Raw genomic sequence first — 15,412 nt, 5'->3', positions numbered from 1 at the left:
AGAGAAAACAGGTCAGGGAAAATACCCCGAGGTCTACGGCAACATTAAAGGAGCTGCAGGTTTTCTTGGCAAACACGGTTGCTCCCTACATGTAACAACAGTCTTATTCTTCATATGTCAAGACTTTGAGGCGGGGTAGCAAGCCTTAACTCACAAAAAGGTATGTTTGGCACAAAAATAACAGCACATCATCACAAGAACACCATACCCACAGTGAAGAATGGTGAAGACATCAATCTTTAGGGCTACTTTTCATCAGCTGAAACTGGTGTGCTTTAGTCAAGGTGGATGGAATCATGAATAGTATCAGTCTGTTTTGTCACAAAACCTTCAAGCAACTTCTAGGAAACTGAAGCTGAACTTCACTTTTTCAGCATTACAACAACCCAAAGCATACATCTAAAGCAGCAGAGCAATGGCTTCACCAAAGGAGGATGTTCTGCAATGGCCCAGCCAGAGCCCAGACCTTAAAGGAGAAGGAAAGGTAAAAACTAAGTAAGCTTTATCAGAAAGGTCTATGAAAATACAGCAATGAGCACTCACAGAAATGCTGCAATGAGTCCTCTGTCAAAAGATTTGTTGTCTCTGTTTTCCTGTGCCAGAGACGCGCAGCTCTCTCCTGCTCCCCCTCCCTCAAGAATGCTAAGAACTCAACCCCCCCTTAGGAATGTGGATCTGAGCCAATCAGCAGGAAGCTGACTCATAGTCTTACACAGTGAACATGTACACGGGTCTTGGTCTCGGTGCAGGAGCAAGGCATTATGGGAACTTTCTTTACAGAGCTCAGGGTTTTTTTTCCTATGAGGCTTCTGACCATCTGAACAGAAGAAATATGGGGAGACTTAAGGGCACTATTGAGAGAACTGATGGTATGCCTGCAGCTTGAGAATTAACTCTTCATTAGCCTTTCCTTATCCTTTAATCCAGGGCTGTGGAGTCTGTACATAAATCCTTTGACTGACTCCTCAGTTTATGGTACCTCCGACACCTCTGTTTTTAACATACTAATGTATTTTCCATGTTGATTGAAAGGACACAACATACAAGCCATTTCAAAACTGCCGAAGATAAGCAATTTTAAACTATATGAAGATGGTGTCTGCTTTTGGGAGCAGACCAAAGAACTACTGGCTAGGAAGCTGATGCACTACCGTACTGGCCATCCAAGCCTAACACTGCTAATATGAATGAGGATACTGTTCAAGTCTGGGTCTAAATCTATAACTAAGCCTTTGCCATTGTGGCAGGATGTATCTTTTTTTTTTTATTAGACTTTTTATATCCAGTGTATTGTCAGTCTGTTTCTGTACCAGTATGTTATTTTTCAAACAGATTCTGAAACAATGGTTTTACCATTCATTGCAATGTTACAATACATGTACCTTCTTTTATAACTTCTTCTGCCTGTGGTGCTGGTTTAAGTCAGAAAACAACTGGACTGGTACTGAACACGTTACTACAAGGGAAAGGAACTTGCTAGTTTAATGTATGGTGTCAGTGTTCAGCAACACAATGGTTCCCATGTACTGAATATACAATGCATTGTCTGTTCTCTACCCTCCTCTAGTTCTCATTCTGTGTACATCCCTTCTCAATATACCCTTCTCCTTCCAAAACACTTTTCCATTCTTCTAGTTTCCTTCAGGAGTCTGGCAGTTCTGAGTATAGCTTCCAATTATGGCTTAATCCTACTACAATATCAATTCATTGGTAGATCCTTGTGCAGTTTACAGATTTTTCCAACATGAAAAATAATTGTCTGAATTCTTTTGCCCCACTTGAAATCTGCATTAGAGAGCAAGGATTCAGATAGCAACACTAAGTACGGTCAAAGCTACGGTCAAAGTAAAGGCAAGGGTGCAGCCTTTTAGTTTAACAAATAGTAGCCAATAGTATCTTCCATCTAAACTACATAGTAACTAAAAGAAAAAATGACGGAATAAGAGTTTACAGCTCACATTCTTTGCCCTTAAAGCTAATGGGTCTCATGAAATGGCTTCTAACTATATCTAGGTTAACCAAGTTGATTTGAATGGTGGCCCTTTAGAGGTTGCCCTAGAGGATTTTGATGCCCAGCTTCACTAAACTATGAAAGCAGTTCTGGGAAGTAGTAAAATGGGGGAAGGGTGGGGGAATAGAGGTCTGGAGACATTAATTTATTTAAAAGACCAGCATTTCCTGGAGCAAGCTGGAAAGGGCTGAATATGATTGCAGGCGAGCACAATTACTATAACTACTAATGGCCTTTCACTCATTTCAGTACATTAACTTTTATCTTACCTTGTCCTTTAAAAAGTTAAAAATGGCTGCATTTGCAATTAATATTTAATTTTCTTAGTCTTAGTATATCCAGGTTTGTAATAGCTATATGCACTCAACAAAAAGTATGATTGATTAGTTAGCCCTTCGGAATGTAGAATAAGCTGCAGCACTGTAATACTATTTATTTCATGGTATTTTTATAGCTCCAACATAATTATGCTAGCACACTTTACAGATACTTGTATACTTACAGTTTTCTCATCATTTTCAAAGGCTTCTCTTGCTTCTTCATAAGTGCACAATTCTTCTTTGCATTCTCGCTCAATGTTCCCTTGTTTAATCTCCTCGAAAAAACTGTTTGCTCTAGGAGATCGTTTTAAGACTGAGTTGGCTTTATCTTCTGTCAGGAAAACTGGAAGCAAATCAAAAACACAAATTTACTAGTGTGGTATAAATACAACTTATTACAATTTTAAGAATATATTAATATTATAAATATTAAGAATTTCTATTTTAGTCATTTTTCACGGAAAGGTTTCATAAAAGATAACCGATAAATTGAGGCACATTGCAGACCCGTTGGGAAAGGTCACACATGCATTGCTACCACAACAAAATATTTATAGAATGTTATGTTTTTTTGATGCCGTTGACTGTTATTTTTGTGCAGGCATATGTTAATCGTATTTATTTTGGCTGATTCTCCATTTATACACAAGCACATATATACAGCAACAAATAATCTGCATCAGTGATCATTTGCCCTTCTATATGTAGACAAGTTGACAATAATCTGGAGATGATACCAAGCATATCAACTTCGTATTTTTCTATAACATGCTGAGCCTATTTCCTCTAGTCTAGACAAAGGCCCACCTCAGGGAAAGGCCTGTTGGCTAGATTTCCTGAAAGTGTTTCTGATTTTTCATATAATCCGGTAATATTGAAAAAACCTAGCAGGCTGCTCTCTGTTCTTTGCTGGTATCTAGACTGCATTTTGGTGTCTCGGCTCAGCCACTAGGGGGAGCAAACAGAACATATTTCTCCTTTTACTGGGTTATAATATAGGCACAAAAGAATACAATGTTTTACCAGACTTTTTTAGGTTACTATGGACATGCATTGTGAAATATTTTAAGCATGCATCGGTGCCCCAAGGACTATGCAAGTCTGAGTATAAATTTGCACCAGCACATTATATTCGCCAGGAGAGAGTGCAGAGGGGAAAATACAAAAAACAAAAATAAGAACTGTTTAAAATGAAAAAGAAATGAATCTGTTGAACAACCATTTCTAGTCTCTTGGTCCAGGAAACTGAAGCATATAAATATAGACAGCATAAGGTACTATAATATGGGTTACTGTTAACAGTGGCATCCCCTCTGCCAACATTCTATTTCGCTAATAATAAAACATGTTTAGTGAAGAGCAGACTGCAATAACAGCATGCTATATCCGTACAAAAGCTGACACTAACTGTATTGGACAATGGCTCAAAGGCCTTCTTGCATGGGTCAGTTTGAGCATTCCATTACGGAGAAGCTACTCCCACGCGATGAGGCCCTATGAGCTCAACAGAGGAAATTCCATGGCTAAAAATAACTTAACGACAGATAGGAAACCAGAAAAATATTGCCAGAAAATTAAAAAAAAAAGAGAGAGCTGAGGATAAAGTGTCAGACAAAATAATACCTAATACCTAACACCTTTGTTACTATCTCATTGTTAGCTTAGCTCCTTGTGTAATGCATGGTACCTGGAATACAATAAACACTTTTGCTTTTCTCACCCCCCTCCCTTCTATTTATATATTTGTGCACTTTACTGTCCTTTTTGTCTCCATGATAACCAGCCTGTACATGTATAACCATACAACAATTATAGCTTCCTGTCATAAGAAGAAAGTGACTTCACCCCTATTGTAGCAAATCTGGAAGGGACACAAAACACATTCATTTCTATTATGGAATAACCTGTAAACTGATGCTTAATACTGGGTTTCAGTATTTTAAATGCCAATGCCTTTTATTCTATCCAGGCCAACTGTAGTCAGCAGCATAGATGAAAAGGTGACAGATGTAGAATTCACTGTCTGCAAATTAATATTATGTCAGTACTACAAATTCTACCTAAAGTGTTAAAATGCAGCTAGGGAATTTGCCGATTAGATCTTAGCTTTCACTGCCTTTGCCATGGAGTCTTTTAGTGTTGCCAGGCATTTTGCCCAGCATTATGTCATTATGTGGGTTAGCACAAGAGTCATTTATCTATATCTATGCAGGTTTTTTAACCTTGTCTGCTATGTTGTATGTTTATTTAAAGGGGAATAATGAATAGGGCTTATGATAAACATACTTTTTTCCTATTGCTTAATCACAAAAAAAATCTTCCTCTCTAATCTCTTTTTGAGCTTAACAGGGCAAACTAAGGCACTCTGTGACTGTTCCTTGTGAAGTAGATCATTAGATTACCAATCCCCCTTTGTTGTGACTATTTTGTTAGCAGGAAATTAGCCGTGCCCTAAAGTTTCCGAGAATAGAATTCTAAACGTTAGCTTAAAGGTAAACTACCTCTTTAATCCACTGCCATGGAGTACCCCAAGGAAGAGATACCCACCATTCAGGGGCAAATATCCTACTGTCTCCTAGGGAAGGTATTGTTATAAATCAGAGTAGAGCATGTAGCAGTCACTGGCTACAGAATGCTGACCGAAGCACATCTTTCTTCATTGCTGCTGCCTACACTCCAGCATTTAAATTAGAATTGTTAAGGGGTGGCTCACATTTACTACAGTTTTAAAAAATTAAGAGATATGGTATAAATGATATTTTTTTGAAAAATGGTTTGTTTTCAAAATATGTACCTGCTGCCTAGATCATTAGGTCTCTGCCCGGATGAGAGGAATGCCAACACCCCGGCTAAGTAAGGTCCAGTCATAACCAGTAGAACGGAGGAAGTGCAACACTGAATGCTACAGCACATGCGCCATTCATTTGAATTTCCTTGATATGACTGGCTGACGCAATTCAGCCAACTGGATCAATGACAAGCAGAAACGGCAAGAGAAGGGGCGTGTGAAATAGCAAGTGTTGCCAGTGGTGTAAGTGCCTCGGCTGGCAGAGTGAAGAGAATTGATACAGCACTACCTTTGCAGCTAGATATATACAAAGTGATCCATTTTTTTTAAAATGAAGCCAAATTGCAAATAATATTTAGACCATCTCTTTATTTTTTTATAATTGTAAATAACGGCGAACATTCCCTTTAACTGCAGTGTAATGCAGCATAATTCTGGGCATGTTGTCACACGTGTGTTTAAAAGATCCACAGGCCACCCAAAAACTCCTATAATTCCAGTGGCAATCACCTGGAAACAAAGTTGCACTTGTGGGTCACATGATTGCCAATGAAACAAATTTCGGACATTTTCTTCCCATCCTGTGGAACTATTAAACGATTAGGCAAAAAACAACCAGAAGCACTCTGTGTCCCATTGTCCTATAAGACAATAGGCATAATAGTTCATAAAAGGTCAGGTCACAGCACATCCAGGTTACTGATTTACGAAGCTTGGTGTTCTGTTGCGGGGATCTACACCCCTTTAAACACAGTGTAAAAAACAGATGTCCAACACAACAAGGTAGTGCAAAGCAATGCATTTATTAAGTCATATACAATGTTTAAGGGACATGTCCCTTTCTTAGTTTTATTACACTAAGGGGGCTATTTACTAACCAACAGATTTTTTAAGCACAAAAATTCACAGGGAGAAAAAATTGCAACTTTTCTGAGATTTACTTTACGTCAAAATGGCTAAAAATCCGAATTTGATAATTTGCCAGCTAAAACTTGCAGAGATCATGTCGCTTGCAGAGATCATGTCGATGTCAAGACGCTGGCAGATGTATGTACAAGACGCTGGCAGATGTATGTACAAGACGCTGGCAGATGTCCCTTCCATTCCTTGGAGGATCCTTATTTTGTGTCAAAACTTTAGATGTTTTAGATTTTTTTACGCTGTTTTAAGTGCAACAATTCAAAAAAGTCGCAGTGTTCATGTGGCAATTTGTGCAACTATTTCCACGTAGACTTTTTCAGTTCAGAATTTTTAGGAAATACAAGACGTTTGTGAAAAGGAGTTTATTCAAATATTAAAATAAAAAATGAGTAAAGTTAGAATTTTAGTAAATCTGCCCCCATGAGACAATATATCAATATGACATTCTTTGGTACTGTCTCCTAGGGAAGGTATTGTTATAAATAAGTGTAGAGCATGTAGCAGTCACTGGCTACAGCATTCTGACCAAAGCACATCTTTTTTTCATTGCTGCTGCCTACACTCCAGCATTTAAACTAGAATTGTAAAGGGGTGCCTCACATTTATTACAGTTTTAAAAAACTGGTACTGGAATTTGGGTGAGTAAAACAACACAGCCCTAGGCTATTCCTGCGTAAAAACAATGGTCCGTTTCTGTAGTAAACATTGGTTTATATGACACAGAGAGTTCAGCTGGAGACAAAGAAGGGAAAAGCTGCAGAGTCAGCCGTTTCCTGACTTTGTAGCATCTGCCACACATAAACAGCATAAAGAAACAGGTCATAAGCCTGCACATCAGATCTTGCTCCAGGCTGATAAAATATGAAGATGGAAACAGAACTGGTGTCCTAATAAAACACTTGGCCCTACACAACAAATAGAATAAGGGGGGCAAAAGTCATATTTAAAAGACTCATTGTTTCCTTTCAGTGGTCAAATAGACAAACAATTAGATATGCGCGCACACACCACTAGGGACAATATTCCCTTTGACAGGAGCTCACACAACAATCCATTCTCTTGCCTTTGTGAACAATGAATTCACATTCAAAAGTTTTATCTGTAGATAAAACGCATCTTAAAAAATTTTTTAGATTTCCCATTATACAGTGGGACAAGTGATGAATTTCGGTTGGGGAGAGAACTGCAGCCAGGATACAGATTGGTTTAACTGGTGTGGACACATCAATGATAAAAATACAGGCATAAGATCTATTATTTGAAAAGCTTGGGACCAGGGGTTTTATGGACCATGGAGCTTAAACCAATGCTGTTCAACTGGCATAATGCCCTTGCCCTTTTCTGCCCTATGCTGCCTGTGGCAAGTGAATGGGGGGTTTGTGGTGGGAGTTTGTTAGCCACTGTAATTATTTGCTGGGGGTATGACTTAATATAACACAAGCTCTTTCACATATGAAAGAAAGGGTGATATCCCTGCAGTGAGCACCAAGCATTCGGGTTTTTGCTGCGCTACCACCATTAATGTGGGTATGGTCTCAAAGCTCTTGTGATAGTATGGTTTAAAGTGGATACATTTAAAAGGGAGAGTTGTCAAAACTGTCTTCCATTATCAGCCTCCACCATGTAGGCCAGAAAAATTCCGGCTCACGGTACCATAGACGTTGGACAGCACTGCCTTAAAGGAGAAGGAAAGGCAAAGTCACTTGCGGGTGCCAAAATGTTAGGCACCCCCAAGTGACTTGAATCGCCTACCTTTTACCCTGGGCTGGTGCCCCTGTTCAGAGAGAACAGCACCAGCCCGGGGTACCTGCAGCGCTTCCTCCTTCCTGTATCACTCGCGCGCTTAGATCATTGATAATTGAAACAATTAGAGGGTGCTAGGTGCACTTTAAGCAGGTCTTTAATAACATGAAAGTTGTTAAAGGAGAAGGAAAGGCTAATAAAGAATTAATCTCAAGCTGCAGGCATACCTTCAGTTCTCTCAATAGTGCCCTTAAGTGTCCCCATATTTCTCCCGTTCAGATGATCAGAAGCCTCATAGGAAAAAAAAACCTGAGCTTTGTAAAGAAAATTCCCATAGTGCCTCGCTCCTGCACCGCGACCAAGACCCGTGTACATGCTCAGTTTGTAAGACTATGAGGAAGCTTCCTGCTGATTGGCTCAGAACACACATTCCTAAGGGGGAAGGGGGGAGGGAGTTCTTAGCATTCTTGAGGGAGGGGGGAGCAGGAGACGGGAGAGAGGAGAGAGCTACACAGACACCGGCACAGGAAAACAAAGAGACAGGCTGGGAAACTGGCCCAAGTCGAAGGAAAGATGGATGGTGCTAAATACAGGGATATTCTTGAGCAAAACCTGTGTCCGTCTGCCTGTGATTTGAGACTGGGATGGAGGTTCACCTTCCAGCATGACCCAAAGCATACTGTTAAAGTAACACTTGAGTGGTTTAAGGGGAAACATATAAATGTGTTTGAATGACCTAGTCAAAGTCCAGACCTCCATCTAATTGAGAATCTGGGTCAGACTTGAAGATTGCTGTTCACAAGCGAAAACCATGAAGGAGCTGGAGCAGCTTTGCCTTGAGGAATGGGCAAAAATCCCAGTGGCAAGATGTGGCAAGCTCATAGAGACATATCTAAAGCGACTTGCAGCTGTAATTGCCACAAAAGGTGGCTCTATAAAGTACTGACTTTAGGGGGGGGGTGAACAGTTATGCACACTGAAGTTTTCCATTATTTTGTCCTATTTGTTGTTTGCTTCACAATAAAAGAAATACATCTTTAAAGTTGTAGGCATGTTCTGTAAATGAAATGGTGCAAACTCATAGGGGCTGATTTACTTACCCACGAACGGGTCGAATGGAGTCCGATTGCGTTTTTTTCGTAATGATCGGTACTTTGCGATTTTTTCGTATGTTTTGCCATTTTTTCGGATTCTTTACGAATTTTTCGGATCCAATACGATTTTTGCGTAAAAACGCGAGTTTTCCTATCCATTACGAAAGTTGCGTAAAAAGTTGCGCATTTTGCGTAGCGTTAAAACTTACGCGAAAAGTTGCGCATTTTTCGTAGCGTTAAGTTTTAACGCTACGAAAAATGCGCAACTTTTCGCGTAAGTTTTAACGCTACGCAAAATGCGCAACTTTTTACGCAACTTTCGTAATGGATACGAAAAACTCGCGTTTTTACGCAAAAATCGTATTGGATCCGAAAAATTCGTACAGAATCCGAAAAAATCGCAAAACATACGAAAAAGTCGCAAAATATTCGTTTTCAAGTCGGAACTTTTCCAATTCGGGTCGGATTCGTGGGTTAGTAAATCAGCCCCATAGTGTCTGCACTCCAAAGCTTGTAACCTTGCGGGGTGCACAGCCAAATTTTAAGTATTCAGCAATAAATATTCTGTGACCGACACACCCTTTAACACTTTAAGTGCCAGCCGAATTCGTCATTTCGGTTCCCCCCAGTGCCAGACGTTTTTTAAGCATTTTGTACTCATTCACTTTAACAATGTTTTTTGGTAGGAAAACCTCCACGAAACTAGGGAAATTATATATCGTTTTTTTCGTCACTAATTGGGCTTCGACATACATACCAAATTTTATAACTTTTCTGGAGATATGATGTGTATTTTGGGTGAAATATGTAAAAAAAAAATAAAATTATGAAAAATTTCTGTATATTTTGAGGTTTTTTTCCATAGAAAAGTTAATTTTACTCACTTTTTTTTATTGTTTGTAAAAGCCCTAATACTCCCAATTCCAACGATACCAAATATGTGGTGGTACCCCACAGTTCCTGTCCAGAAGTAACCCCCAAACTAAAGCAATACTTAGTACAATATCACACCAGAACAAAGCAGAAAAGCGCTTGTAACAGTTAATGCAGCATAACTTATATGTAAATCTAAAATATCCCCTCATGTTTGGTATCTTTAGAAACTACAGACCTTCAGGTTTCTAGGTGCAATGTAGTTTTCACTCAAAAGCCAAATACCTTTTGTCAGTGCATTGTGAAATTTGGAACTTTTTATGACATTTTTTTTTTTTTCTAAAACGTAAACTTGGACGCATGATCAAATGTGGATTTGACAAAAAAAAATCTCATAAAAATTTTCTAACAAAGGCATATTTGAAAGACAAACTCCTCCTGAATAAAATGATGCCCCATATGTATGGGTGCACATAAAGACATGGGCACCAAACACTCCAAAGCAGGGGCAATGCACAAGGGCAATTACAGCTAAAAATGTGGGGGCTGCGCTCTATGTGCACTTCCTGCAGTTTTTCAGTGTTAACCCCCCCTACCTGTGAAATAACCCCCACAAACTATATATTTCTGAAAAGTGCACACCTTCAGCTATTCAGAGACACCACTCTTCTCTTTCTACATGGAAAATTGTGGCCGCAGTCCCTTGCAGAAGTAAGCGCTTTGGTCAGAAATCAAGGAAAAACCAGATAAAAAACCTAGATTTCTCCCCAAAATCTCCATGGCAACTACCAAAAACTTACTAAACATCGATCTGCAAGTTCCCCTGAATAAAACGATACCCCATATGTATGGGTGCACATAAAGACGTGGCCACCAAATGCCCCAAAACAGGGGCAATGCATAAGGGCAATTTCAGTTGAAATTTTGGGGGCTGCGCTCTATGTGCACTACCTGCAGTTTTTCATTGATAACCCCCCCTACCTGTGAGAAAACCCCCACAATCTATATATTTCCGAAAAGTGCACACCTTCAGCTATTCAGAGACACCACTCTTCTCTTTCTACATGGAAAATTGTGGCCGCAGTCCCTTGCAGAAGTTAGCGCTTTGGTCAGAAATCAAGGAAAAACTAGACACAAACCTAGATTTCTCCCCAAAATCTCCATGGCAACTACCAAAAACTTACTAACCATCAATCTGCAAGTTCCACTGAATAAAACGATACCCTATATGTATGGGTGCACATAAAGACGTGGCCACCAAATGCCCCAAAACAGGGGCAATGCATAAGGGCAATTTCAGTTGAAATTTTGGAGGCTGCGCTCTATGTGCACTACCTGCAGTTTTTCAGTGATAACCCCCCCTACCTGTGAGATAACCCCCACAATCTATATATTTACGAAAAGTGCACACCTTCAGCTATTCAGAGACACCATTCTTCTCTTTCTACATGGAAAATTGTGGCCGCAGTCCCTTGCAGAAGTCAGCGCTTTGGTTAGAAATCAAGGAAAAACCAGATAAAAACCTAGATTTCTCCCCCAAATCTCCATGGCAACTACCAAAAACTTACTAAACCTCAATCTGCAAGTTCCCCTGAATAAAACGATACCCCATATGTATGGGTACACATAAAGACGTGGCCACCAAATGCCCCGAAACAGGGGCAATGCATAAGGGGGGGCTGTGCTCTATCTGCAGTTATTTAGTCTAAACACCCCCATACCTGTGAAATAACCCCCGCAAACTATATATTTCTGAAAAGTGCACACCTTCAGCTATTCAGAGACGCCACTCTCCTCTTTCTACATGGAAAATTGTGGCCGCAGTGCCTTGCAGAAGTCAGCGCTTTGGTCAGAAATCAAGGAAAAACCAGATACAACCCTAGATTTTGGTCAGAAATCAAGGAAAAACCAGATAAAAACCTAGATTTCTCCCCAAAATCTCCATGGCAACTACCAAAAACTTACTAAACCTCAATCTGCAAGTTCCCCTGAATAAAACGATACCCCATATGTATGGGTACACATAAAGACGTGGCCACCAAATGCCCCCAAACAGGGGCAATGCATAAGGGGGGGGCTGTGCTCTACCTGCAGTTATTTAGTCTAAACACCCCCATACCTGTGAAATAACCCCTGCAAACTATATATTTCTGAAAAGTGCACACCTTCAGCTATTCAGAGACGCCACTCTCCTCTTTCTACATGGAAAATTGTGGCCGCAGTGCCTTGCAGAAGTCAGCGCTTTGGTCAGAAATCAAGGAAAAACCAGATACAACCCTAGATTTTGGTCAGAAATCAAGGAAAAACCAGATAAAAACCTAGATTTCTCCCCAAAATCTCCATGGCAACTACCAAAAACTTACTAAACCTCAATCTGCAAGTTCCCCTGAATAAAACGATACCCCATATGTATGGGTACACATAAAGACGTGGCCACCAAATGCCCCCAAACAGGGGCAATGCATAAGGGGGGGGCTGTGCTCTACCTGCAGTTATTTAGTCTAAACACCCCCATACCTGTGAAATAACCCCTGCAAACTATATATTTCTGAAAAGTGCACACCTTCAGCTATTCAGAGACGCCACTCTCCTCTTTCTACATGGAAAATTGTGGCCGCAGTGCCTTGCAGAAGTCAGCGCTTTGGTCAGAAATCAAGGAAAAACCAGATACAACCCTAGATTTTGGTCAGAAATCAAGGAAAAACCAGATACAAACCTAGATTTCTCCCCAAAATCTCCATGGCAACTACCAAAAACTTACTAAACCTCAATCTGCAAGTTCCCCTGAATAAAACGATACCCCATATGTATGGGTACACATAAAGACGTGGCCACCAAATGCCCCCAAACCGGGGCAATGCATAAGGGGGGGCTGTGCTCTATGTGCTCTACCTGCAGTTATTTAGTCTAAACACCCCCATACCTGTGAAATAACCCCCGCAAACTATATATTTCTGAAAAGTGCACACCTTCAGCTATTCAGAGACACCATTCTTCTCTTTCTACATGAAAAATTGTGGCCGCAGTCCCTTGCAGAAGTCAGCGCTTTGGTCAGAAATCAAGGAAAAACCAGATAAAAAACCTAGATTTCTCCCCAAAATCTCCATGGCAACTACCAAAAACTTACTAAACCTCAATTTGCAAGTTCCCCTGAATAAAACGATACCCCATATGTATGGGTGCACGTAAAGACGTGGCCACCAAATGCCCCAAAACAGGGGCAATGCATAAGGGCAATTTCAGTTGAAATTTTGGAGGCTGCGCTCTATGTGCACTACCTGCAGTTTTTCAGTGTTAACCCCCCCTACCTGTGAGATAACCCCCACAATCTATATATTTACGAAAAGTGCACACCTTCAGCTATTCAGAGACACCATTCTTCTCTTTCTACATGGAAAATTGTGGCCGCAGTCCCTTGCAGAAGTCAGCGCTTTGGTCAGAAATCAAGGAAAAACCAGATACAACCCTAGATTTTGGTCAGAAATCAAGGAAAAACCAGATAAAAAAACCTAGATTTCTCCCCAAAATCTCCATGGCAACTACCAAAAACTTACTAACCATCAATCTGCAAGTTCCCCTGAATAAAACGATACCTATGTCTGGTTGCGCATAAGTACATGGCCACCAAACCTGAAAATGCATAATATTGGGGCTGCACTCTATGCACCCCTTTTTTTTTGCCTGCACCCGAATGAATGGGATACGCTCGGGTGCAGGCACATGTAGCCGATATACGCATGAAAACGCGTGAGAATGCAAAGTCTCGCGTTTTCATGCGTATATCGGCTACATGTGCCTGCACCCGAGCGTATCCCATTCATTCGGGTGCAGGCACAAGTAGCAAGCGTAGGGCTGAATTTTTGGCAAGCGTTTTTCCACTTGCTGAAAAAATCAGCCCTACGCCATGTGTGGCATCAGCCTAACCCTTGGCAATAGAAACTACCAGAACAATCTTAGCACCTCTGGACCTTTCTAGAACAACTGAAATCAAATGAAGTTAAAATGGAATAAAACCACTAAAAGCAATCAAAGAACAATAGTTGCAATGAAATCGGTAAGAGCCCTGGATCCACCAATGTCACTGCAAAAGCAACCTTTTTGGGGGCACTAAACACACAAAGAACAATGCAAAGATAAAACACCATAAAATCAGTAAAATCCAATAAAACCACCTAAACCAACAGAAGAACAATAATTGCAATGAAATCGGTGGTCAGAGCCCTGGATCCACCAACGTCACTGCAAATTCAGCACCCAATAGCAATAAAAAAGTTACAGTGCAATAGAATAATTCAAAAACAGAAATCAATTATGAAAATGCCAAAAAAACACTAAAATGCAACCAAATAAATCAGATAATTATAGAGCAAGATCAGAAATAAAGTTTTAGTAAAAAAAAAAAGACTGCCAGAGAAAGCAAAGAAAGAAAGAAAAGAAAAGAAAGAAAGAAAAAAAAAAAAAAAAGTGTAAGTGTAAGTGTGTGTGTAAGTGTCTGTGTGTGCTTGGGAAAGTTGTAAATAAGTGTGTATGTGTACAAAAGTGTAATAATGACAAAGATAGAAGAAAAAATTGAAAAAAAAAAAAAAAAAATTTTTAGACAGTTGAGATAGAAATAAGCAAAATAAACAGTGGTAGAGAGTTGTAGTTCAGCTTACCCAAGGCAGGCAGGCGATCAGAGGCGATCAGGGGCGATCAATCCAGCAGGAAGGCAGCAGGGGAGCTCCATCTTGTCCAACGTGCGCAGCAGGAGTGAGGGAGCCGACAGTAGGCGGCGCTATTTAAAGGGACAGCAGTGGACACGTCATCAACGCGTGCCCACTGCTGTCATTGGCTGGAGCGACCGATCGGTGCGGCTGGGGGACCGGATCGGTGAGTATGTCTTACTCTGCTCGTTGCCTAGGGGGATCTGAGGGGTTTACAAGCGCTGCGCTGCTTTAAAAGCGAGCGCAGCGCTTGTAAACCCGACAGTGCCATTGGACGTAGATTCTACGTCCCATGGCACTTTGGTCCCTTGGTACCTGGGACGTAGAATCTACGTCCCTTGGCACTTAAAGGGTTAAAATCGTCATAAGTTTATTTTAGACATATTGTTTTAAAAGAATCCGATGTTTTGGTCCTGTTTTTTGAGTTACTGCACTGTGTTTGTAAATGAGTCCCAGAGCTTTCCACGAGTCCTCCAACTGTTGCTTAACTATAAGCTATAGCATTTTCACACAATAGCTACAGGTACTCAGATCAGTCCAAAAAAATATAGCAGAACAGAACATTTACAGGAAATGTGACTTCTAAAGGTCATGTGTTTTCAATTCTCATAATTGGGGGTGTCAGTCACATTAATAGCACTGCACAGCAGCATCCATTAGAGAAACAGGAACATCTCTGTGACAGGTTTAGAAGACTAACAGGCAACAAAATCAGAAGCAAATGAGCTGGTGCAACATTCTGCAGCATAATTGGCAGGCAACAGATGGTTAAAGGGACCTTTTTTCCCCCCAAGTACTGCCAGGCACGATGGCACGATGTGAAAACATTATTGTTCTTCATAAAATGCCAAACACTATTTTAAGTGACATCTGAGTTAGTTGTTTTTACCTTCCTGTAGCTGGGCTGCTAAGGCAATGGTATGCATTTAAGCACAGCACTGCTTCCCATTTTTAAAAAA

General features: G+C 40.4%; 1 protein-coding gene across 3 annotated transcripts in view; it reads right to left on the bottom strand.

The window, feature by feature from the left end:
* Window positions 1–15,412, bottom strand: part of prrg1 (proline rich Gla (G-carboxyglutamic acid) 1) — a 38,039-nt gene that overhangs the window by 4,204 nt on the left and 18,423 nt on the right. For all 3 annotated transcript variants that reach the window (XM_012957065.3, XM_018091288.2, NM_001017345.2), the window contains one exon: window positions 2,514–2,674. In XM_012957065.3, the coding sequence (XP_012812519.1) occupies window positions 2,514–2,674 (161 nt within the window). The remainder of the gene's footprint in view (window positions 1–2,513; window positions 2,675–15,412) is intronic.

Source organism: Xenopus tropicalis, chromosome 2, assembly GCF_000004195.4.
Source record: "Xenopus tropicalis strain Nigerian chromosome 2, UCB_Xtro_10.0, whole genome shotgun sequence".
Taxonomy (NCBI): Eukaryota; Metazoa; Chordata; class Amphibia; order Anura; family Pipidae; genus Xenopus; species Xenopus tropicalis.
This window is presented reverse-complemented; position numbering and strand designations above follow the sequence as displayed.